Raw genomic sequence first — 22,401 nt, forward strand, 5'->3', positions numbered from 1 at the left:
GCTGTCAGTCGATTAAAATATTTAATCGCGATTAATCGCATGATTGTCCATAGTTAATCGCAAATTAATCACACATTTTTGTTCTGTTCTAAATGTACCTTAGAGGGATATTTTTCAAGTTTTTAATACTCTTATCAACATATGAGTGGACAAATATGCTTTATGCAAATGTTTGTTTATTATCATTGATATGAATCGTTGAAGGGAGGGTCAGACATCCAGGCCGTGATCATCTCTCACACTGCACCAACTGCAACAGTTAAAACTAAAAGGAATAAAACATGTCAACAATTATCAACATACACAAACATTTTACATTTCCAACTTATCCACAAACTACTGAAAAATAAAACATTTAAAACTGTTTAAAATACAATATAATTGTATCAACTCAAACATGGAATTTAAAGAAAAATATTTCCCACTTCCATTCCACACTTCTCTTCACACAACCAATCGCACCACTCTTTCAGCTCGCAGCCACACACATTTACTGTTCACTTATCACGTACCGAGGCGGAACCAAAACGCACCGAACGTTACGTCTTCATCCAGGCGGCGTGTGAAGACCTGCTGGAGCACAAACATCAGTGGGTCAGCTTCCTGTAGAACAAACAGCCAGAGAAACAGGGCTCCTTCCAGGGGCTGGTGGGGGACACAGGCCAATAGGAGGAGTTTCAGGCATGAGAGGAGGAGATTAAACGGGTGAATATCTGTGCTGACCGAGGTATAATAATAATAATAATAATACATGGGACTTTTATAGCGCTTTTCATGAAACTCAAAGACGCTTTCACAGAGAATTCAAGAAAACACAACAAAAAAAGACAAAGAAATACAAAAAGAGATAAACAAAACAGAAAAAATACGGGGGGAGTGGGGTGGTCAGTGGTTGAATGCAGTGTTGAACAGGTGGGTTTTGAGTGATGTTTTGAATGCTGTGAGGGAGGAAGAATCTCTGATGGATTGGGGTAGTGAGTTCCAGAGGGTGGGTGCAGCAACGGAGAAGGCTCTGTCGCCCCAAGACTTGAGGTTGGTCCGGGTGGGGAGGGACAGGAGGTTGGCAGTGGCAGAGCGGAGGGAGCGAGTGGGAGTGTGTCTGTGGAGGAGGTCAGTCAGGTAGGATCAGTGTTGAAAGTGTGCCGGTCCTACCCGGTCCTTAGTACCGGTAAGAGATTTCCAGGCGGTTCGGAGGACCGGGAAGAATTGATAGCTCCACCCGTGGAATTTATACTACGAAGGGCAGATATTTTGGTTTGGATTACTGGTCTGGTCGCGTGTGTGTGTGTGTGTGTGTGTGTGTGTGTGTGTGTGTGTGTGTGTGTGTGTGTGTGTGTGTGTGTGTGTGTGTGTGTGTGTGTGTGTGTGTGTGTGTGTGTGTGTGTGTATTTGTGCGTATTGGTGCGTATTGTGTTTGTGTCCCGGGGAAAACACTAACGAGAAACACCGGCTGCTGTTATGCCTGCTGTGACCTCAAGTTACTCCGTTCTTCGCTTGTAATTATGCCGTTACAAGCTTCTAAGTTGTATTTATCATCTGAATTTGCCGAAACAAGTTTCATATTCTGAAAGCCAAGACTTTGTTTATTAAACAAAACACCCGAACCCCGAAAAACAATTTTTTTACGCAAATCCACGTTTATTTTGAAATGAGCCGTTGCGACTTCCGACTGATTTCGATAGAGCGGGTCACATATTAGCTTTTTCCCACTTGATCAGAATAGCGGGAGGAGAAAAGAATGGAGTGACTGAATGACAGCTAGAAAATTAGGCTACGTGGTAATTAAAGCAAAAATGCAAACGACGACTCTTTAGATGTTTAAGAGAAAGGAGAGAGATGAAGAAACTCAGAATGTGCTTAAAATTTGAAAAACAACGCCCACAGATGACACAGGTGATGATGCTTATTTAGCCCAGAGAATGGACATGAACATGGCCATGATGAATATAATAAGTTAGCTAACTAGCAAACTGTATATCTCTATATGGGGTGCCCAACCAGTCGATCCCCAGTCGATCTCGAGATGTCTAAAAGTAGAACAACAATATTCAGTTTTATCGTTAATGTCCTACAACAGGGGTGGCCAAACTTTTTGGTTCAGGGGCCACAATGATGTATCAATGTGACAGCCGGGCCGGGGGGCATTGTTTGGTTCCGTCTTGATTCATGTCGGGCTGAGGGTTGTTTTAATCTCATTCTCCCGCGCGCGGGGTGACGTCCACGCGCAGCTGCGACGACCAGGGAGGAAGGGACTTTTCGCGGCGCGCGCGGCGTGTGGACAGTGGGGGATAACATAAATAAAAATTGGATCGTTGTATTTTAGACTTTAAGGCTTTTTAAGATCAGCGCGGGAACCCTGGCTCATTTATACCAATATTGGACGGGCCACATTAAACACATCAACGGGGCGCATGTGGCCCGCGGGCCGTAGTTTGGCCACCTCCAGGCCCGGTTCTACGGGGGTGCATAAGGGTCCCAGTTGAATGTTAAGCACCCTCACTTGAAAAAGAGAAGGGAGTGAAAAATATTACATATACAATAACAATAATAATAATAATAATAATAGTAGTAGTAGTAATATGAAGAAGAAGAAGAAGAATATAGTTGAAAATAAAATAAACTGTAATTGTGTTCAAATATTGTGGTCAAATAACTATAGTTAATAACCCCCCCCCCGTCAACGATCGCCGCCGTCTTGGTTCAAAAAAGGTTGGGCACCCCTGATCTATATAGTCAATGGCTATTTTACTCAGAACACAACATGTACACAGCATACTATTTTAACATTAAATATTTAGCTTTGATATCTTCTATTTTAATCTGCACATTGTGGCATACATTTTATTTTATTAGTATTTTAATTTATGTCACCAATATTCTGAAAATTCAAAGAAAGACAGAGACTTGTACATTTTTGACTGTCTGCTGAATTTAGTTATACATCTTTATTCTAATTTATAACAGTTGAGGCCCAGAGGGAGGAAGAGGAGACTCAGCCAGAAGAAGTGGCAGCAGGTCCCTCAGAAGCCACCATAGGTGATGCTAGCCCTACTGCATACCCTTCTATATGGAAAGAAGAACAATATGAACAGTTCAAACAGAAAAATGAATGGATGTATGCTCACAATGGAAGGCTAGGCTGTACCCCATGCCATGATGTGAAGGATCTGGGTGTCATGGCCTCCCGTGGTGTTAATATTGCTATTCAGTGGGCTGATGGAAAGATAATCCCAGCTGGTCCATCAAGGGATGTCCAGCTTTCATCACTGCGCAAAAAAATCCGTGAACACAAGAACTCTGCAGCACATAATGAAGCAGTCAAGATTATTCAGACAGCAAATAAAGATATTCTTCTGAACATGAACGCGAGTAGTCAGGAGTCTGTGTTTGAGTCTACTGCCAAGGTATTCATGACAACCTATTATGTGGCCAAGAACAACAAGCCTTTCACAGACTTTGAGATTCTGATTGACCTGCAGCATGCAAATTCTGCTGATTTGGGGCGTGTTTTGCATAGCAAAACTGTCTGTTGACATAATTGAGCATGTGTCATCACAGATGAAAAAGGAACTTCTAAAAAAGATAATAGAGACCAAAAGCAAAATCACAGTATTGGCTGATGAGTCAACCAGTGTTGGGCACAAATCAACACTAATTGTGTTCCTGAAGGCTAGTGTTGATGGAGACATGGAGCCCATTGCCTTTCCGTTGTACCTGGTTGAGCTGGATAGTATGTCTGCTCCTCATATCAAGGAACAGATTATGGGTTGCTTGCTTAAAAATGGCTTTACTGTTGAGTTGCTGAGAGAAATCCTCATTGGATTTTGCAGTGATGGGGCCAGTGTCATGCTGGGAGTGAAGTCAGGTGTTGGGAAGTTGCTCCAGGATGACTTCCCAGGCATCATACTATGGCACTGCCTTAATCACAGACTGGAGCTTGCTGTTGACCAGGCACTGGATGTGACAGGGGGAACAAAGGACTTCCAGGCATTCATGGACAGCCTATATTCATTATATAGCCAGTCACCAAAAAACATGCGGCAGCTGAGTCAATTTGCTCACAACCTGGACATCGCCCTCAGGAGGATTGGAAAAGTGTTCAGTGTTCGCTGGGTAGCTTCTTCATGGAGGGCAGTCTCTGCAGTTTGGTAGTCTTATCCAGTCTTGGCACAACATTTCCGTGAGGCATCAGAGGATGATAAAAGGGACAGCAGAGAGAGGGCCAAATTCAAAGGTCTGCTTTCTAAGTTGTGCTGCATCAACTTCCTGAAAAGTCTTGCACTGATGGCAGATGTTCTGACTGAACTTAAGAACTTGTCAGAAATTCTTCAGAACAGGAAGACCACACTCCCAAAGGCCCATGACATCATGACGACGTATGTCAAACGCATAGAAAGTTTCAATCGCTACCCAGGACAACATGCAGTTGATGCCAGTCAGGCAGAGGAAGTGATGGAATTCAAGGGAGAGGATTTAAGAGTTGGCAGGTCTCCCATCATTGACTCTGCTCAGTTCATCCAAGCAGTGGCAGACAATATGAAAGAAAGACTCTTCACAACCACAGCAAACAGAGCACAGGCCAGTGTTGCAGCCAACCGAAAAGAGGCTTATAACAGCCTTATCAATCAAATGGCAGTCCTCAACCCTGACAACTGGGACCATGACAATCCTCGATTTGGAGATAATGAGGTGAGGGCTTTGTGTGATGTCCTACATGTGAACCAACAATAGGCCCATCTTGGATTCACAGAATACAAGGCCAGTGGAGGAAGAAACATTCCCAACAAAATGAAGAAGTTGCTCATGGCAGTGGCACTGTCTCCAAGCAATGCTGACTGTGAACGGGGGTTCAGCACAATGAATAACATCATAACTGAGTATAGGAGCAAACTTACAACAACAAATGCAGCAAATCTCCTCTTCATCAGCTCTGTGGGACCACCATGCAGACAGTGGGATCCACTGCCTTATGTGAAGACCTGGCTGGGCAAAGGAAGAAGAGCAGCCCACTCAACAAGCTGCATGGCTCGCCGGTACACAGAAGAGGAGAGCTACTTCAGCCCTCTGTGGAAAATGTGGAAAAGTGTGTAGTTTACCTCCCTCAACATGCCTTGCTAATGGTCTGTTAAGTTTTGACACAAGTTGTATGCACAATTGAAAATAAATAATTGACTATACATATTGTCAAGTGTTTCTAATTTCTACCCCATAAAGACATTACAAATTTGAAGTTTGTGTTCAGGGATGCATGAAGCTGGGGGCGGGAGGAGAACAATATGAACCAATGAAGGTCGGGGTAGCATTATAGTACCTGCAAGAAATTCAAACCACTTTCACCCCTGGGTAGGATGGGGCCAGGTTATGGAGGGCTTTGTACGTCATCAGGAGGATCTTGTACTGAATTCTCTGGGGGATGGGGAGCCAGTGGAGCTTGATGAGGGCGGGTGTAATGTGTTCACGGATTCGGGTGTGGGTGAGTAGACGGGCGGCGGAGTTCTGGATATATTGAAGTTTGTTGAGGATTTTTGCAGGTGAACCATAGAGGAGGCTATTGCAATAGTCCAGACGGGAGGTGATGAAGGCGTGGATGAGGGTTTCGGCAGCAGTGGGAGAGAGGGATGGACGTAGACGGGCGATGTATCCACACTTCCACAGAGACTTCACAGGATTTGTGTACCTGTCAGGAGCTGTAGGCCTTGGTGTTCTCCCAGGATGGGACATAATCTGACTCCCCCCATGTCCCCAGCAAGGGGGGGGGGGCTTCATACTTTCAGATCAGCTGAGGCTCATTTAGTAGGATGGGAGTTCGAGTCATTGCTATTTGTCAACTTTGTCTTCTCAAATATCTTCACTGACATCCAAATTAATTGCAAATACACCGTTTTATGTAGAAATTAAAGGATTTTTTTTTTCTTAAATCCCCAACAGCTAACTATCAAAAAGTTTGAGGTGCACAGGCTTTCAATATTACATTTGTAGTTTTCCTTGTTAAAATGCCAGAAAATCTGTGTTTCTTAATCAGAAAAGCCCATTTGCTATTACATTACATGTCACTTGTTAGATGCTTTTATCCAAAGCGACTTACAAACTCAATACTGTGGGCAATCCCCACAGGAGCAATTTGGGGTGAAGTGTCTTGCCCAGGGACACAACGACATGGTTTGAACCTGTGACCTCCTGATCCGAACACCAACGCACTAACCCACACGCCTCCGATTAAATTGATTTCAATCAAGATACCTATGCCACTGAACAGTCTCCTTAATTTTCCTTTTTGAGAGATTTTGAGAAAATGACAGCGTCAAAAGGGGGGTTGTTTTGTAAGTAATTGATGATTAATAATGATTGTATTGCTTTTCTAATGATCATGATCTTTGTTTTTGTGTTTTTAGGATGGATTTTGTTGTACATAAGCTTTGCTCTTTTATAATATTGCTTTTCACATTTACTAAATTACTAGTAAGGATTTCTCTTAAAAATACACTTTCTGTCTACTTTAGTTTGGTAACTTAGGAGGGAAAAGGTGCATGTTATCAAACTTTCACAATGTGGCAAACTTTTTTTGTAAATATGGATATTATAACATGTAGCCTGAATACATTCACAGATGGTAACAGTTATAAATTATTAATAATATAATTATCATGTATCAAAGCACTACAACCTAAATATTTATTTGATAAAACCACACCAACTTGTATTTAATCTAACAGGATATTCATGTTTCAGGTGCAGAGTGTATAGCTGGGTCAATATCACTATAAAGTAACTTTGGTGTCCCCATCAGAATCACTCAGTTATCATGAAAATTTAGCAGAATAATGAAACTCTGAGGTCTTATTATAAATGGCCAAACATTTACACACATATCAGTACAATGATAAGTCTCTTGAAATGTGTTTCCTTCCTTTTATACCGTATTTTTTAATTGGATGTACATGATTTTGGCATGTCCCACACACTGCTCTGCTAACTACAGTGTGTGTAATAAGTGGTTAAATTATACTAAATTAAAAACGTATATATATGTTTTTATTGTCCACAACGAGTTATTTGATAAAACGAGTCATTTTGATCATGTGTATTCTATTTTCATAATAATATTGAACATTTTGCATGTGTCCTTGACATTTGCTGTCCACCCTGTCATTATGGGGAAACTGCCCCATAAAAAAACATCTGATGTTTTCAGTGACATCACTACCACCATTTTGTCTTTCTTCAGTGGAGGCTGAGACATTGGCTAGGTGCAGAGTAAGTATTTACACTTATATTTTGTGATTTTAATCATATTATGTGTGTAGTTGGATGTTGTCAAGCTTAACATGTCCACTCTGTCATAGTTACATTTCAATTAATATAAAAACATTTCAGAAATTCGAACTATATTTGTTCAACAGTACACAGTCACCTTGCTAACTGAATCATGTTGCTAACTGAAGGTCCACCATGTGCTCATTAAATGCTAATATTAGCCAAAAATGTCCACCCTGTCATTGTCCACCCTGTCAGCAAGCCTTCCATGACAGGGTGGACATGGTTTGTGACAGGAAGGACATGCACATAGTTTATGCCACATGCTGATAAATGTGTGTAATATTATAATAGCTATTACACACATTTTATAACACTACATGCTATACATAGTAGGAGTGGACAATATGGACTTTTTTGGGCAATTTTGGAATCAGCAAGCCTAGTTTGATAAGGCAAGCCTAGTTTACCTGGACCGCCAATTAAAGTGTGTAAGGGAACATTTTGAATTGTCTTTTTCAAGGAATGAGCTCAAAAGGAGCTGAGATAGCAAGGAGATATCGGGAACGTCGTGATGCTGACCCGGACAGAAGAAGAAAGTACCTTGAGAAAGAGAGGGACAAATGGAAAAAAGACAGAGAGACTGGAACGAAGAAGGTTGTCAATGAGCTTAGTGAGAGAGCGAAGAGGGCAAAAAGAAAGAAATGGAGAGAGGCAAAAAGTCAAGACAGAGCCAGAGACAGGGCCAGTGCCTTGCTACAGTCAGAGACACCACCAGACTCCCCTGTAGCTCCTGAAAATCAGCCTGAGCCAGGGCTTTCCAGGTTAGATCATTGGAAGTTTAGCTGATGACTTATTAGAAAGTTTAGATTTATTTGAAGGACAATTATCAACTGTTTATGTCCCCATAAAACGACATATTGATGACTAACTCGTTAAAATCTTACTAAAAATCCTTATATAATAATATACAAACATTTTGTGTTTCAGGCAACAGCGTCTAGGGGCAAGTGCTAGAAGAAGGTCGAAGAGGAAACTGAAAGATCAGATTGAAATATTGGAGGCACAGCTCGCAAAAGAGAAAACTAAAACTGAGAAATATAAGAAGAGGCTCCATAGGGCCAAGAAAGGAAGTTTGTCTAAATCACCACGATCAAAAGTCAATGCTTTGTTGGGACGTACAAAAGTGAATTCACCCATCAAAAGAGCTCTTATTTTCCATACATCCCTGATTGAAGATATTAAAAGAAAATATGAAAATGCAAAAACAAACAGAGAGAAGCAGTTGATAGCAAAAGTGATCAGTGGAAACATTCAGAAGAAGTACAAGCTCCAAAAGCATGCACAGACTGCTTTTGGCTACTCTAACAAGAGAGCAAAGTATCCTGTGGATCTTACCTACCATGGGAGGAGGTGCGTCAGTCGAAATGAGTTGAGGAAGAACGTTACATCGTTTTTTCTTCGAGATGATGTTAGTCGAATGACAAACAGTCACACTGCTGAAGAAAAAGATGCAGAGGAGGTTGCTTACCGATACAAGGAAGAACTTGCATAGGAAATTTCTCTCTGAGCACATTGGCCAGGTGTCATACACCTCCTTTTGCCGTCTCAGACCCTTTTGGGTGGTAACCCCCTCTTCCTCTGACCGTGACACATGTCTCTGCAAAAAACATGAGAACTTGCAATTCATGGCCAATGCCTTGCAGAGCCAAGGGTTGCTGTCCTCAAGAAACATTAAGGAAATGTTTGAAGCAACCATGTGCGACCCGAAAGCCAAGGTCTGTGCTTACGGTGAGTGCAGTGAATGCCTCCTAACTTGTCACCCGATGCTGACAATTCCTGGGGAAGAGAACATTCGTTTTTCTCAGTGGATGACAGAGAAGATCACGAAGGATGAGAAGGTGTCAACAATCACAGTGAAAAGGGAGATAACAACAACGCAGCACGACCTTAACACAGATTTCCAGGAGAGGCTTCTCCATTTTAAGCGCCATGTCTTCAACATTAAATGGCAGTTTAATGCCTACAGGGAGCTCAGGAGGAGCCTGAAGCACAACGAGTCCCTTTTGCATATAGATTTTAGCGAAAATTACTCATGCAAGTACAGCCGAGAAATACAATCTGTGCATTTTGGAGGCTCACACCAGCAGGCCAGTCTGCACACTGGAGTGCTCTACACCGCTGGTGGACAAGCGCCGCACACCTTCTGCTCCATATCACCCTCCAGAAGACACGACCCTGTGGCCCTCTGGGCCCACCTTGATCCAATTCTGAAGGTAGTGAGAGAACGACACCCTCAAGTCAGCATACTTCATTTTTTCAGCGACGGGCCTGCAACGCAGTATCGACAAAAGGGAAATTTATTCTACCTCTCAACGGAACCCTACAAGTATGGCTTCAAAGAAATAACGTGGAATTTCTTTGAGGCTAGTCATGGGAAGGGGGCACCAGACGGTGTTGGTGGGGTCCTCAAGAGGTCAGCAGACCGAATTGTGGCCCATGGAGGAGACATCCCTGATGCCCAGAGCTTGTATGACAAGCTGAAAAGCCTGGACACATCTGTTGAGTTGTTCTTCGTCCCAGAGAGGGATATTGAATCAAAGACTCAGGTAAAAGCTATAGTCCGTTATCCAATTCACCCCATAGTCCTTCTGCCTCGGTTTCAGATCCCTGTCCCCCCTCTCCCGTCCAGATTACAGACTAGCTTTGTCAAATCTGATCCTTTCATGTGTTGTGGTTAAATAAAGTGTATTAATGTTTGATTCCCTCCCCCCCTATCACTATAGGTACCTGCAATAGCTGCCGTAAAAGGCACTCTAAGAATCCACCAAGCTATCAGTCTGACACCCGGCCAGATGAAATACCGAGACATTTCATGCCTGTGTAAAAGGGAGGAAGGTGTTTTGGACTGTCCCTGCTTTAACCTTCAAGAGGTCACTCTAGCTGATGTTCCTGTTTCATCTGATGAGTCCCCAGCAAGTGGAAAGGCACCAGATAACCCTAGGAGACCAGCAATGATTGAGGTGAAGCACATTGGAGAGTGGTGCGTCGTTAATTACGACAATGAAGCATACCCAGGTTTCATCATGGATGCAGAAGGGCACAGTGTGAAAGTTAAGTGTATGCACCGCAATGGCATAAACAAGTTCCATTGGCCAAGTCCCCGGGAGGACATATGTTGGTACTATGACTGGCATATACTTTGCCTAATACCAGAACCACAGGCTCTGAACAAGCGCTCAGTACAGATTGAAGCGTCTGCTTGGAAGTATGTGGAAGAGCAACTACAGAAATGAGCCATGTCTCTGCAGAAAGGGAGAGACTGTTTTGGAGACGCGTCTAAGTGATCTCTCTGTAACATGCTTCTTTTTTTTTTAAATCAACTGTTCTCCACTTTAAAAAATTGTTCTTCTTGTTCTACAGTTGAATGTTTGACTTTCACTGTGCAGAATGATGTACAGAATTTAACACAAGAAGGCCACATTAATGTTCTTTATTCAGTGGCCGCATGCAGGTAGAGTGGATCAAAACCAGTCTGTTCAACTGGTCATTTCCCCCTACATGGGAAAAGGACCTCTGACATTTTCTTTTACATCATTTCCTTTAGATTTATTGCATTTATGAGACCATTCAATGACATTTCACAATGTGTCCACCCTGTCATGCCCAAGGTCCACCCTGTCATGTCATTGTCCACCCTGTCATTTTCATGTTTTATGAAAATAAACAAAATATTTTCACAAGTTACCAAAACCTTTTGTGTGATTCCTTTCTAACAAATGAGGGCCAAATAGTATTGTTTGAAAGTTTGACCAGATATCTTTGTTGTTAGATTTTACTTAGAAAAGAAAGTGCAACTCTTGCAGATTTTATAGAGAAACAAATAGTTTGCCATAATTTCATTATTATCCAAATACTTTTTCCATTAACTAAAATATAATGTTGAGAAAGGGACTAAATTGCTTTCTGAAAATGTACATTTTATAATCACTATGTAATTACAATGTATTTACTCTACTTTGAATGTGTCCATGACAGGGTGGATTCATTCACAGTTTGCATGTACATTGTCTGCTTGCTGTTAATTTATAAAAAGTGTGGGAGCTTGACCAACATCCATTTCTAACAGCATAACATATACTTAATACAATGAATATGAAGTTCAATGGAAAATCTCAGCTTTTTTTTTTGGAAATGGGGAAGTCTCAAATGCACCGTATGGTGATATTGACCCAGCTAGCTGCAGAGCCGGCCCGACCCATTAAGCGACATAAGCGGCTGCTTAGGGCCCCGCAGCCACTAAGGAGCCCCCTAGCAATAACAACAAAAAAAGATCTCAGTACACCGTCGCCGTGATGAATATGTTTAATTAATTGTGTTAATATGCCTAGATTGCCTACTCTCAAAGGCATGTATTATATTATTGAGTCAATAATATAATACATTAACCGTGCTTTCCATGCATGAACCTCATCATGGCCCTGTCTCAAGTCGACTATTTTCATTTCCTTGTCCTCGGTCTCACCGGAAGTTGATTTGTCTGCGCCATCTTGAGTACCGTCCCATGGCTCTTATTTCTGCCGGAGAACCGAGGATTGAGGAGCGAGGAGCGATAATCGAGGAACCACCAGTCCACCCTCCGATGAAATCCTCAGATACTCGCCCCGCCCCCTTACTGTGTATCGCTCACTGATTGGACGATGCAGTGCATGCACTGATCTCATGCTTCTTTTTCTTGACATGAGAGCAGTACCCCAGCGGAGTGAAGAAAATAAATGAAACTCACGACAGTCACTCCTCATTTTAAACTGTGTTTTGTTTCAATTCATGTATCATTTAGTTACAAATATGTGATATATCTGAACAACAAAGTGGTCAAAAATCATTTTATTCATTTATGCGAAATATTTTCATGATCGCTTTTTTCGTTTTATATTTTCATTTACTGTCATTTCCATTCAGTCAGTCATTAAGTGCTATTAAAAATGTTAATGTGCTACATATCCACACAAAAAAACAAAGTGTGCAATCCAATGAATGTTAATCTAACTGGGTTTTGATAGATATCTTTTTCTTCTCTCAATTATTTTATTTCTATTGTGCACTCTAATCAATATTAATCAAACTATTGTTCGTTTATACATTTTAAGAATGGCATTTATCTTTTTTGAGAATGAGTTCTTATTTGATTTTATTTATTGGGGTCTACAACAGATGATACAAATGTTAGTGTCAGTAAATGTGTGGCAGGGGTGTGTGTGAAAATAACGGGGACAGAGCTGCTGTCAGACGAACAGATGTGCGGCGTCATCACAAACGGACGTCGCTTCACGTGACGCTCCAGAGGAAAGGACGTCCCATTGCTCTTAAAACTCATTTCCATGCTTCTCGTGGTTTCCTTGCGTCCCTCCATGCTTCCCTGGAGGGAGGGACTAAACACTGGGAAACGACGCAAATGAGGGAAGCAAGGATTTCATTTAACCGACCTGAGACGGGGCCCATAACACTAGAGAGGACGGCAGGATTGTAATTTCCCGTGTTTAGTGAATTCAACAGAGGCAAGACACCAGACCAACCTGAGAGTTGAATGGAAATAAACATGTCTTATTGGCTGACAGGTACCTATCCTGTGAGCTGTGACAATGTTTAAAATAAACTGTGAGTCGGACTCAGAGTTTTTGAAGATGGACATAAGAAAACATTTTCTTAAAAAAGACGAACATTCTCAAGTGGTGGCTCACACAACAACCTCAGAGCCACAGGTAAACAAGGTATGTAAATGTCAGTAAACTTCCAAGTTATGCGAACATGTAAGCAAAGCATAAATTACAGCTACGTTGACGTTACTTTGAATCGCGGGGGTAAGCTAAACCGTTAGCAAGTAGCTATAGCTAGCCAGATATATTAAATAAACACTTTGTCATACAATCTAAATGTAATGTTTTTTAGCGTTACCTGGGGCCTCATTTATAAAGGGATATACGCTCAAAAAATGGCGTTCGGCAGTTTCTACGCAATGTTTGCGATTTATAAAATACTAGGCTTGTTTGAGACGCGTTGCGGCTCGCCTCGAAAGTAGACGAGAATAGCCGATCGCAGCCGGGGGAGGTCTCAAAAAGCTCGCCTGAAGTCGGACAGCTCCGAGTCGGCTTCTTCGCCTTCTTCTTCTTCTCTCGGTTTTTTGGCGGATTGCAAACCACTTTAAGGTGCATACCGCCACCTCCGGAGTCGGCTTGACTCGGTTTGCATTTATAAAGAATGCACACATGTGTTTAATCGTTAATGTCAGATATGTACTAAGTAAATACATTTGTTCCTGCTCAAGATTAGATTCAACTTTATTGTTATTGCACATATTACAGGTACTGAGACAACAAAATGCAGTTTAGCTTCCAACCAGGAGTGCAACAAGCAGTAAAGTGAAAAGTAATGTACACAATCTACAGGATAAAATATAGAATTAATTGAATGATGAATAAACAGTGAGGGGTATGAATACACTAGATATACACAGCAGCCTGTGAGGAGTATGAATATGCTAAGATATATAAAGTATGAAAACGGTAAGCAGTGCAAGTATAGTATAACATATATAGATATTAATTTCATGATGATAAACATTGTGGAACAATGATGAAAAAATGTGAATGGAACAACAAACTTTTGCCGAGCCAATGGAGAGCTTCATCAGCAGCACGGGGTAAAAACCACCAATGAGCATTCAGCTCGAGATACCAGGGTTATGGCTAGAAAGGATCCGTCTTGTGTAAATATGACGTCACGTTCTCGTTGTAACTCTCGTTGGAGCGGCTCGGAAACACTTCTACAGCAGTAACATGCAACATACACATTAATGCAGCCAGCAGGATAACAGTGAAACACTGAAAGGGAACATTTTATTGCACCAGGAGCTATCTTGGGACTTTTACTGCGACAACTTTGACTTGCCTGTGAATAAAAAATAAATCATAGTATTGGTGATCTACAGTGTTGTCATTCTTCTTTGAACAGCAAGACCGCTAACAACCTATTTCAACAATCACACTCCCTGTAATTGACACAATTAATAGATAGTTAGCTTCTCACCATATTTTGCTGTGGCCCACTGATGTTAACGATTTTAACTGAAAGGCTGCCTGTCAAACGTAAACATTAAGCATTATTGCCAACTCTCGCGAGAGTTTTACACTAGACGGATCCTTTCTAGCCATAACCAGATACCAGCGAGTCGTTTCCCATCAAGCATTTCGCCTCCGCAGCCCGTGGAGAGGAACTGCGGCGCCTCGCCGCGCCTCGCCGCGCCTCGCTCTCAAGGCTGCGGGCGTCTTTGTCCCGCGAGATTTCAACGTCTCATGTGAGCGAGCCTCCAGAGCAAGTCGGACAAAATGACTAACCATCATGCAACGCACGAGCAAGACGTTGATCGAAATTGCGCAGGTCTGCGCAGGTCTCGCTTGTCTCAAACAAGCCTAACTTGACGGGAAAACGTGATGTCCTCCACGCAAACTCTAACCCATGCGTACGCACTAAGCACAAAAACGGGAGAGACGAGAAACTGCGACACCGTTGGCAGAAGGAAGAATGGAGAGAAATATGTGGAAATAATACCATAAATAAAATGTTACCTCATTTATCATATATGAAGAATTCATTTTCAAAAATTGATCAAAGCCAATCTTCAAATGATTTAACAAACGCCTTTTTGAGACTCCTCAGTGCACACAAAAACATAACTTGGATAAATAAATAAATACGGATATGTTATTTAAAACCACCTCGAATGTGTTGTGTTAATGTTATGAAATGTTTTCTCATAAATGATGCGGTAAGCAGGAGGACAGAATTACGTCTAAACTGACGCCATTTTGCATTTCTATAGGTTGTAGATACGAGCATGGTTTTATATATGTTTAATACATGTTTAATCGTGTTTTATGCCGTTTGCCAAGACTTGATAAGTCGCTCGTAAAACACAGGGCACCATATGTGGTCAATTGTATAGCTAATATAACATCACATTAGTTGTATTTCCTTTAACTGGTGGATATAGAGTTGTTGCGGAGGGGGGGTTGAGATGCACAGGCTGCAGTGACGACGCTGCGCACAGCTGATCGACAGCTGGGACACAAACCACCAAATACAAAAACATAATTCAGATCCAGTCGTCATGACTTCACTCCGGAGGGATTCCCCGATCATTTCTTACAGTTTCTCATCAAGGGTGGGTCTCGTGTCCCCGGTACAAACACACTGCCTGAGGAAGGCTATGTGTATTTTTTTTGTCATTAACCTTTTTCGGACCACTTATTTATTTATTTTGGTGACGATCCGACCTCCATGCTGCTACTCTGGTTCAAACAGTCAGTCAAAAATGAATGAATGAAAGGGCGTTTCTTTGACTATTTATAGGCAAATATGGGTGTTACGTGAAGCCCGCAAAAGCTGCACCGCATTTCGAGTCGGTTGTGATTTATAAAGGGAATCCGGCGTAGGAAGTGCCATACGCACTTTCCTCGCCGTTACACAATGGTTTCTCAATACTCAAATTTCCCCTCCTCGACTCCTATCCTCGACTCCTCTCCTCGAGACTTGGTGCCGCCCACAGGAGATGCGAGCGGAGGACTGAGGAGGAGAACCGAGGAGAGAGGAGTGGAAGCAGCAGGCGGTTAGAGAAATGAGAACTCCTCTCCTCTGAGCGGTCATTTTAAAGAGACGTCCATTAATGATGACCGCAGCATTCTGATGGACAGATGTGTTCATGACGACTAATATATATTTACTTTTAATTCATTGACAGTGCTGTATAATGAGACAATAACAGGCTACAGATGCGGACATATACACACACATATATTTATATAAATATATACAATTTCAGAATCAAACAAGTATGAGAGCACTCTCATAATAACGTAACACAATCAGAGACTGGATATATCCCCCCTGTCTGGTCGCTGAAATGGGGAATTGAAATTACGGGCCAAAAGTTGTACACGTATTAAAAGTAAGCATATGACACCAAACCAACTGAGACCCGTCTGTCCGCCGCAACTACGCACTGTACAACACACACACACACATACACACACATACACACACACACACACACACACACTGTACCACACACACCTACAGCTCCTAAAGCATAATCAGGCTACAGCCGTTTTGTATTTTATTATGTGAAGCACTAAATGGTCTTAGAAAAATATCGACTCTTTGTTTGTAGATATCTACTAAACTAAAGCGAAGTAGGCCTGTTATACTGAGTGATATATATTATACACACACTGCTCTGCTTTCTGCACAGACCTTATACAGTAGCTGTTCTCTCTGGAAACATCGCGTTGCCGTTCAAGCAGTTACTAAAATAATATCCAAGGGATGCATGCAGAGCTGTCATTGGCTGAGATAACTCCGGCCGTGCGTAACGCCTCCACCGTTCCCGGAAATGCATCCGTGGAGGAGCCCTGGAGGACCCATCAGTGTCTCCTCGGTTAGAGCTCCTCCTGAGAGCCTCCTCGATGCTCGATGCTCGGTCCTCGAAGTGCATTTTAGAGAAATGAGATGTCCTTCAAAATGGCGCGCTAAAATTCATTTCCGGGTCACTACCGGAGGACCGAGGAGTCGAGGAGGGGAAATTTGAGTATTGAGAAACCTCTAATGTTTGGTGAATCGGAAAGTGGCGGAACATTTATGGACCTATTTTTCGGATTTCTACTGACAACCTTCCCACGTCAATCCTACGCACGGCGTTATACATGAGGCCCCTGGTGATTTCAAAGAAAGCTCTCTGGGAAATGTTGACTTACTGTTTGACATGAAGCTAGAAGCTACCTTACAGTACACAGTTGATCCTGAGTCCTGTCAGTTAAAGTGTTTTATAGTTAGTTTAGCTAACCATCAACATAGCACTGAAATATATGGATGTTATGTGACAGTATTTCTGAGAAAAAGTCAGCTGAAATGGTGGCATAGTTGCCACTGCTTTACGTGTCGACAGCATGTTTGAAGCAGTAAATGTGGCTGTTTGGCCACTGATGTTGCCATAACAACACCTGAATTTAAATGTGCAAACTCTTTTTGTGACAGATTTTTGCAAGAAATTATAATTCTTCTGAATGATATTCCTATTGACAGCTAGTTTCTATGTAAACATTACGAGATGGACAGCCAGAGAGAATAGAGAAAAACAGTTATGAAATACTATATGACAAAACAAGAATACAGTTTAAGTGATTTGTAAAATATCCATAAAGAAAAATCTGCTTACAGTTCTGTTTCATATGGGTGTTGAGATGTATCCATAGATCTCTTAATTTTGCTCTCAAAGTGCACCAGATTGATGCTATTAACTTCAATATTTTAAAAAAATCTTTCCCAGGGGGGGTCATTCCCCCGGACCCCCCTTAGAGGAGGTGAGGACCCCCTTAGAAGAGGTGAGGACCCCCCTAGAGGAGGTTAGGTCCACAATGTTTACATGCTTATGTATACAATATGTATGCTTATGTAGACAAAAGTCTAGGGGCCGGCCCTGGCTACCTGGCAGGGGGTTTTGCTCTGTGAACTACTGGTCGCAGAGATGAGAGGACAGCTCAGACATCTGCTACGATTAACATACAGTTTGGAAATGGACTTTACTTTTTTCAAGACCAATTTTAACTTACATTTAATTCAATATATCATTGTTACATCCCAACTAGGGGAAGGGGAAAGCAACATACACCAGTTGGAATTGGTAATAATTATAAGGAGTTTATTAAATAACAGGTTAACAAAATGGCAGGCAAGGCAAGTGTAACAGTTATAAAGGTTGGCGTAAAATCCTGGTTAAAATTGGAGAATTACGCCATCTGGTGTTACAAACGTGTGCCTTACACTGTAGCTATGGATTGTGGGAGATTCTCATAGCGCGTGAGGATCTCTTGAGGGTAGGTGCTATTTTTATTTTTATTAGGACAATAACGTTCTGTTTGTTCAGTTTAATGTTAATCGAATTATGCTCACAGCAACATGTTTTTTGTGTGATTGGCTATTTGTTTTATATGATTTATTAATATGATCATCAATTGCTAATCTGAGCTAATAAGCTTGTGTCAGCGTGGTGCTATTTCTCCTACAGAACGCAGCTCACGTGTCCGTTTTATGTTGTCCATTGAAACGCAGGTATGTGAGTTTTGTACACCAGTTTGTTTATGTTTAATGTTTCACATTGGAGAGGAGACACGCAGTTCTGCATGATAACCTGCAGCTCCGCCCGCTGTGATGGAGCGATGAGCGGAACAAAACACACACCAAGTTAGATCATCACCCTTTTCTATTTGAATTACCTCTCAAACTACCTAAACTAGCAATAAATATGTTTATTTTTACTGTCGGGTCACTCATTACTGGATCAGCCAGGTGCATGAGACCACGGATACTGACGGGCTGTCAGGAGAGGGGGAGGATAAGAGGCTCCGTCCTCCGTGTATTATTCTTATATTATTATTATTATTATATAGAGTCATTATTCACTTGTTTTAAAGCTCAATGAATAACAAAGAAGACCTTTGACCGGCACTTTTCTAATTTTGTCCGGAAGATTTCAACTTTATAACGATAACGATTTCGGTGCGTTTCCGTTATCGTCCTCGTGTGGCTGCAGCCTAAAAAGTGAGCCTAATCAAACACAAAGGAATAGATACTAACAAACAAACAAAAGGATGCTGTAATCACAACACTAGACTAAATACAGACCACGAGTTACACACAGTTTAACAGCTTAATCTACACACAAAGAGCAAGTAGCGAGAGGCGTCTGTCCACACATCAGAGCCTTCCGACTGATCGTTGTCCACAGGCTTTGTAGTCATCTCCGGAAGGTGTGCGCTGGATGTGGACTGGGATTGGAGCGCGTCGGGCCCGGCATGACCCAATCACAATCTTCGGGGGCAGACCAGGAGATGGGTAGCCAATGACATCAGGGCAACCGCACAGCTCATTTACATATAACACAGGCAAAACACGTGACGAATACAAACCACCCACGCCTGCTGGTAAGGAGAGTTATTGCCACTCACTTGGCCGTCGGCTGAAGTCTTTGCGGTGTGTTCCAGTTCGAAACATGGCCAAGACGCAGGAGACGCGTTCTTTGGTGTTCTTTGGTGTCAGTTTGGTGTGTAAAGCCTCTTACACACCAAACTGACACCAAAGAACACGTTGCCTCACGTCTCCTGCGTCTTGGCCATGTTTCGCACTGGAACACACCGCGAAGACTTCAGCCGACGGCCAAGTCGCACGTACGAACTGCACATGTGTGAGTGGCAATAACTCTCCTTACCAGCAGGCGTTGGTAGTGTGTATTCGTCATTCAAAAGAGGCAACAACCGGAAGACAGGCTGCGTGATACACCGAGAGAAGAAGAACAGACTGCGTGATATAAACAAATAGTGTGTGTGTGCGTTCCATTTTCCCTCTACAACGAGAAGCTCATGGGGCTTTCCCCAACCTGTGTCGAGAGCTGGAGTTAAATGAAATCACAGATTTGCCTTCTTCTTAAAGTTTGTTTGGTTCCCTCACTTCCGTTTCGCTTCTCATGCACTGATTCGCTAAGCTGAACAGCCAATCAGAGATTTATTTGGTCGACAGCCTACCGATTCAACATGTCGAATCGGCGGCGGAAGGTGTCGGCAAGGCCAAAAACACACGACTGTGCAGTACACACCAATCTGAGTAGGGCAACACAACGCTCATCGACGGCCCGACATCTATCGACATCTATTGACGCCGTAAATCGGCTCGCTGTGTAAGGACCTTAACACCAAGCAACCTGCGTCAAGCCTCAACTTACAGTAACGACATTTCAAGTATTGATATTTCCACTTATTTATAAAAAAAAAAAAAAGGTTTCGCATTTCCTGCTCGTTTAAAACACTAATTTATTGTACAGACCCCATATATGCACCTGTTTTTGGATTGACATTGCTTTGCAAGGACATTATTTGTTATTTCAATCTCAGTCAACAGATGTCAATATTTTACCCTCAAGAAAAGAGTACATGACAAGAAGACAGATTTTTTTGTATAAAAGGTAATGTCCCACATTTCCCCACGTAGGCCTATATTGAAAAGCCAAGATAACTTGAAAAGTGAATTATAAAGATTTCTTAAAGGGCATTTACTTATTTTCTCCACAGGGAGGCGCTGCTCATCAAACTATCAATAGACATTGAAATGTTGATTCAGAGTGTGAAGCTGACAATTGAGCGGCCCGACCAAGCAAGGAGGCAGAGGCAGACTTCCCAAATATAACCCGGTGTGGTCATTTATTACAGCATGAACACAATGACACCAGCAACAAGGATCTCACCCTGTAAATGTTCCCTTGAGCACAGCCTGCAGCCACCAGGATCTCTCACACTACCAGCCCAACAAGAAAACAGCACCTAAATACACACAGAATAATCAGCAATTAGACACAGGTGGGGGGGGAGGAGACAACAAAGGGCACCAGGTGCACACAATCAAACAGCCACAGACATGGGGAAAGGGGAACACTTTTAAAATAAAACCAGCAAACAGAGACAGACAAACTAAAACACAGACAGATGCACAAACTACATACATTTTGCCACCATCAAAACTACACAATCCGTAACGGAGGCCGAGATCTATGGCCCCAGAGATCACCTCAGTTACATTTCCTTACCCCTCTCCCCTGGAAGCACAGTGTCTTGAAAACCTTGGCTTCCCTGCAAGGTTTCTGCTTCCCCTTGCGCAGCATGGTTTCCTCAGGGGGGGGGGGGGGCGTGAAGTCAGAAGGAAGCTTCCCTTTCTTCCTTTTGGCGATGCGATTCTTCCTCTCCAGCTGAGCGGAGTCCGCCCGGAACTGCTGCCGCTGCATCAGAGTGGCTATCTGCCCCTTCCTGCTGATGAGCTCCCTCTGGCGCTCCTCCTTCTCCTCCGTGCTGCGATGCAGGGGACGCTGCAGGCTGCTGTTGACCTTCTCTAGCTTCCTAGCTGCCGCTCGCTCCAGCTTAGATTTTTCTTTCTCCTTTCTGGCCTTCTGGGCCGTGTTCTCTGCCTGTCGCTGTCTCTGTCTCTCCAGCTCCTCCAGCAGCTGACGCTCCATGATGGGCTTCACCTCCTCCACTAAACGCATCCCCTCTGTCTGCTCTCGCATCAATTTCCGGTTCTCCGGCAGGATCTTTGATGCCCCAACAGCAGAGTTAGTGCCCGTCGAGCCTTTAGCCAATCGGCCGTCTTTCCTCCGGAGTCTCCGTTCCTCTCCTATTCTGGATTCCCGTTCCAGCACCCGTACAAACTGCTGCTCACCGGCTGCCTGAAGCTGCAGGAGTGACCTCATCATCTCCCTCAATTCCTCCATCACTCTCACCTCCTCACTTGGTCAATCCCACTCCTGACAACAATTGTGAAGCTGACAATTGAGCGGCCAAGCAAGGAGGCAGAGGCAGACTTCCCAAATATAACCCGGTGTGGGCATTTATTACAGCATGAACACAATGACACCAGCAACAAGGATCTCACCCTGTACATGTTCCCTTGAGCACAGCCTGCAGCCACCAGGATCTCTCACACACTACCAGCCCAACAAGAAAACAGCACCTAAATACACACACAGAATAATCAGCAATTTGACACAGGTGGGGGGGGGGAGGAGACAACATAGGGCACCAGGTGCACACAATCAAACAGCCACAGACATGGGGAAAGGGGAACACTTTTAACATAAAACCAGCAAACAGAGACAGACAAACTAAAACAAAGACTGCTGCACAAACTACATACATTTCGCCGCCAACAAAACTACACAATCCGTAACGGAGGCCGAGATCTATGGCCCCAGAGATCACCTCCGTTACACAGAGGATCAACTAAAACTTCAACATGGGGCAAAATGATAAAATCACACAGTAACACTTAATCACCTCATTGGAAGATGGATAAATCAGTAGTTTTCACTTACAGCACTGTAGGCATTTGGTTTGGTTGTCTAGTAGTTCTACTTTATTGACATCTGAAATACATTTTCAGAAATGAGTGACTTTTTGCTTCAATATAACTGACTCCTGTAAGTTGTATACAGGTGTACATAGTGAGAGCACACACACACACACACACACACACAAAGCCTGTCACCTGAAACTA

The 22,401-nt window shown here is 42.8% G+C and overlaps 2 protein-coding genes across 4 annotated transcripts; one reads left to right on the forward strand and one right to left on the reverse strand.

Annotated features, from left to right (window-relative positions):
- Positions 1-163: 163 nt before the first annotated feature.
- On the reverse strand, positions 164-22,172 carry LOC307043154 (uncharacterized protein). 2 transcript variants are annotated; one of them, XM_079687434.1, is made up of 4 exons: positions 20,942-22,172; positions 20,603-20,678; positions 513-570; positions 164-265 (listed from the first exon to the last, which is right to left on the reverse strand). In XM_079687434.1, exons 1-3 carry the CDS (start codon positions 21,617-21,619, stop codon positions 548-550), a joined length of 777 nt encoding a protein of 258 aa, XP_079543560.1. In that variant the 5' UTR covers positions 21,620-22,172; the 3' UTR covers positions 164-265; positions 513-547. The 2 variants fall into 2 exon arrangements, with proteins under 2 accessions (XP_079543560.1, XP_079543559.1); XM_079687433.1 differs by lacking the exons at positions 164-265; positions 513-570 and having other exon boundaries at positions 20,394-20,678.
- Positions 6,781-11,449, forward strand: LOC307043519 (uncharacterized protein). Of its 2 annotated transcripts, none has more exons than XM_079688016.1 (3): positions 6,781-7,254; positions 7,778-9,863; positions 10,041-11,449. In XM_079688016.1, the coding sequence occupies exons 2-3, from the start codon at positions 8,766-8,768 to the stop codon at positions 10,548-10,550; spliced, it is 1,608 nt and encodes a 535-aa protein (XP_079544142.1). In that variant the 5' UTR covers positions 6,781-7,254; positions 7,778-8,765; the 3' UTR covers positions 10,551-11,449. The 2 variants fall into 2 exon arrangements, with proteins under 2 accessions (XP_079544142.1, XP_079544143.1); XM_079688017.1 differs by having other exon boundaries at positions 8,245-9,863.
- Positions 22,173-22,401: the final 229 nt, after the last annotated feature.

Source organism: Notothenia rossii (genome assembly GCF_949606895.1).
Source record: "Notothenia rossii genome assembly, chromosome: 6".
Lineage (NCBI taxonomy): Eukaryota > Metazoa > Chordata > Actinopteri > Perciformes > Nototheniidae > Notothenia > Notothenia rossii.

What these genes read in the sequence shown, in the direction of transcription:
- LOC307043519 (XM_079688016.1), top strand. Translation starts at nt 8,766, where the DNA reads ATGCAGAGGAGGTTGCTTACCGATACAAGGAAGAACTTGCATAGGAAA. An exon ending in ATATTGAATCAAAGACTCAG is followed by an intron (nt 9,864 to 10,040) that starts GTAAAAGCTATA and finishes CTATCACTATAG; the next exon opens with GTACCTGCAATAGCTGCCGT.
- LOC307043154 (XM_079687433.1), bottom strand. Translation starts at nt 21,619, where the DNA reads ATGGAGGAATTGAGGGAGATGATGAGGTCACTCCTGCAGCTTCAGGCA. An exon ending in TGTGCTTCCAGGGGAGAGGG is followed by an intron (nt 20,679 to 20,941) that starts GTAAGGAAATGT and finishes GTGTGTATTTAG; the next exon opens with GTGCTGTTTTCTTGTTGGGC.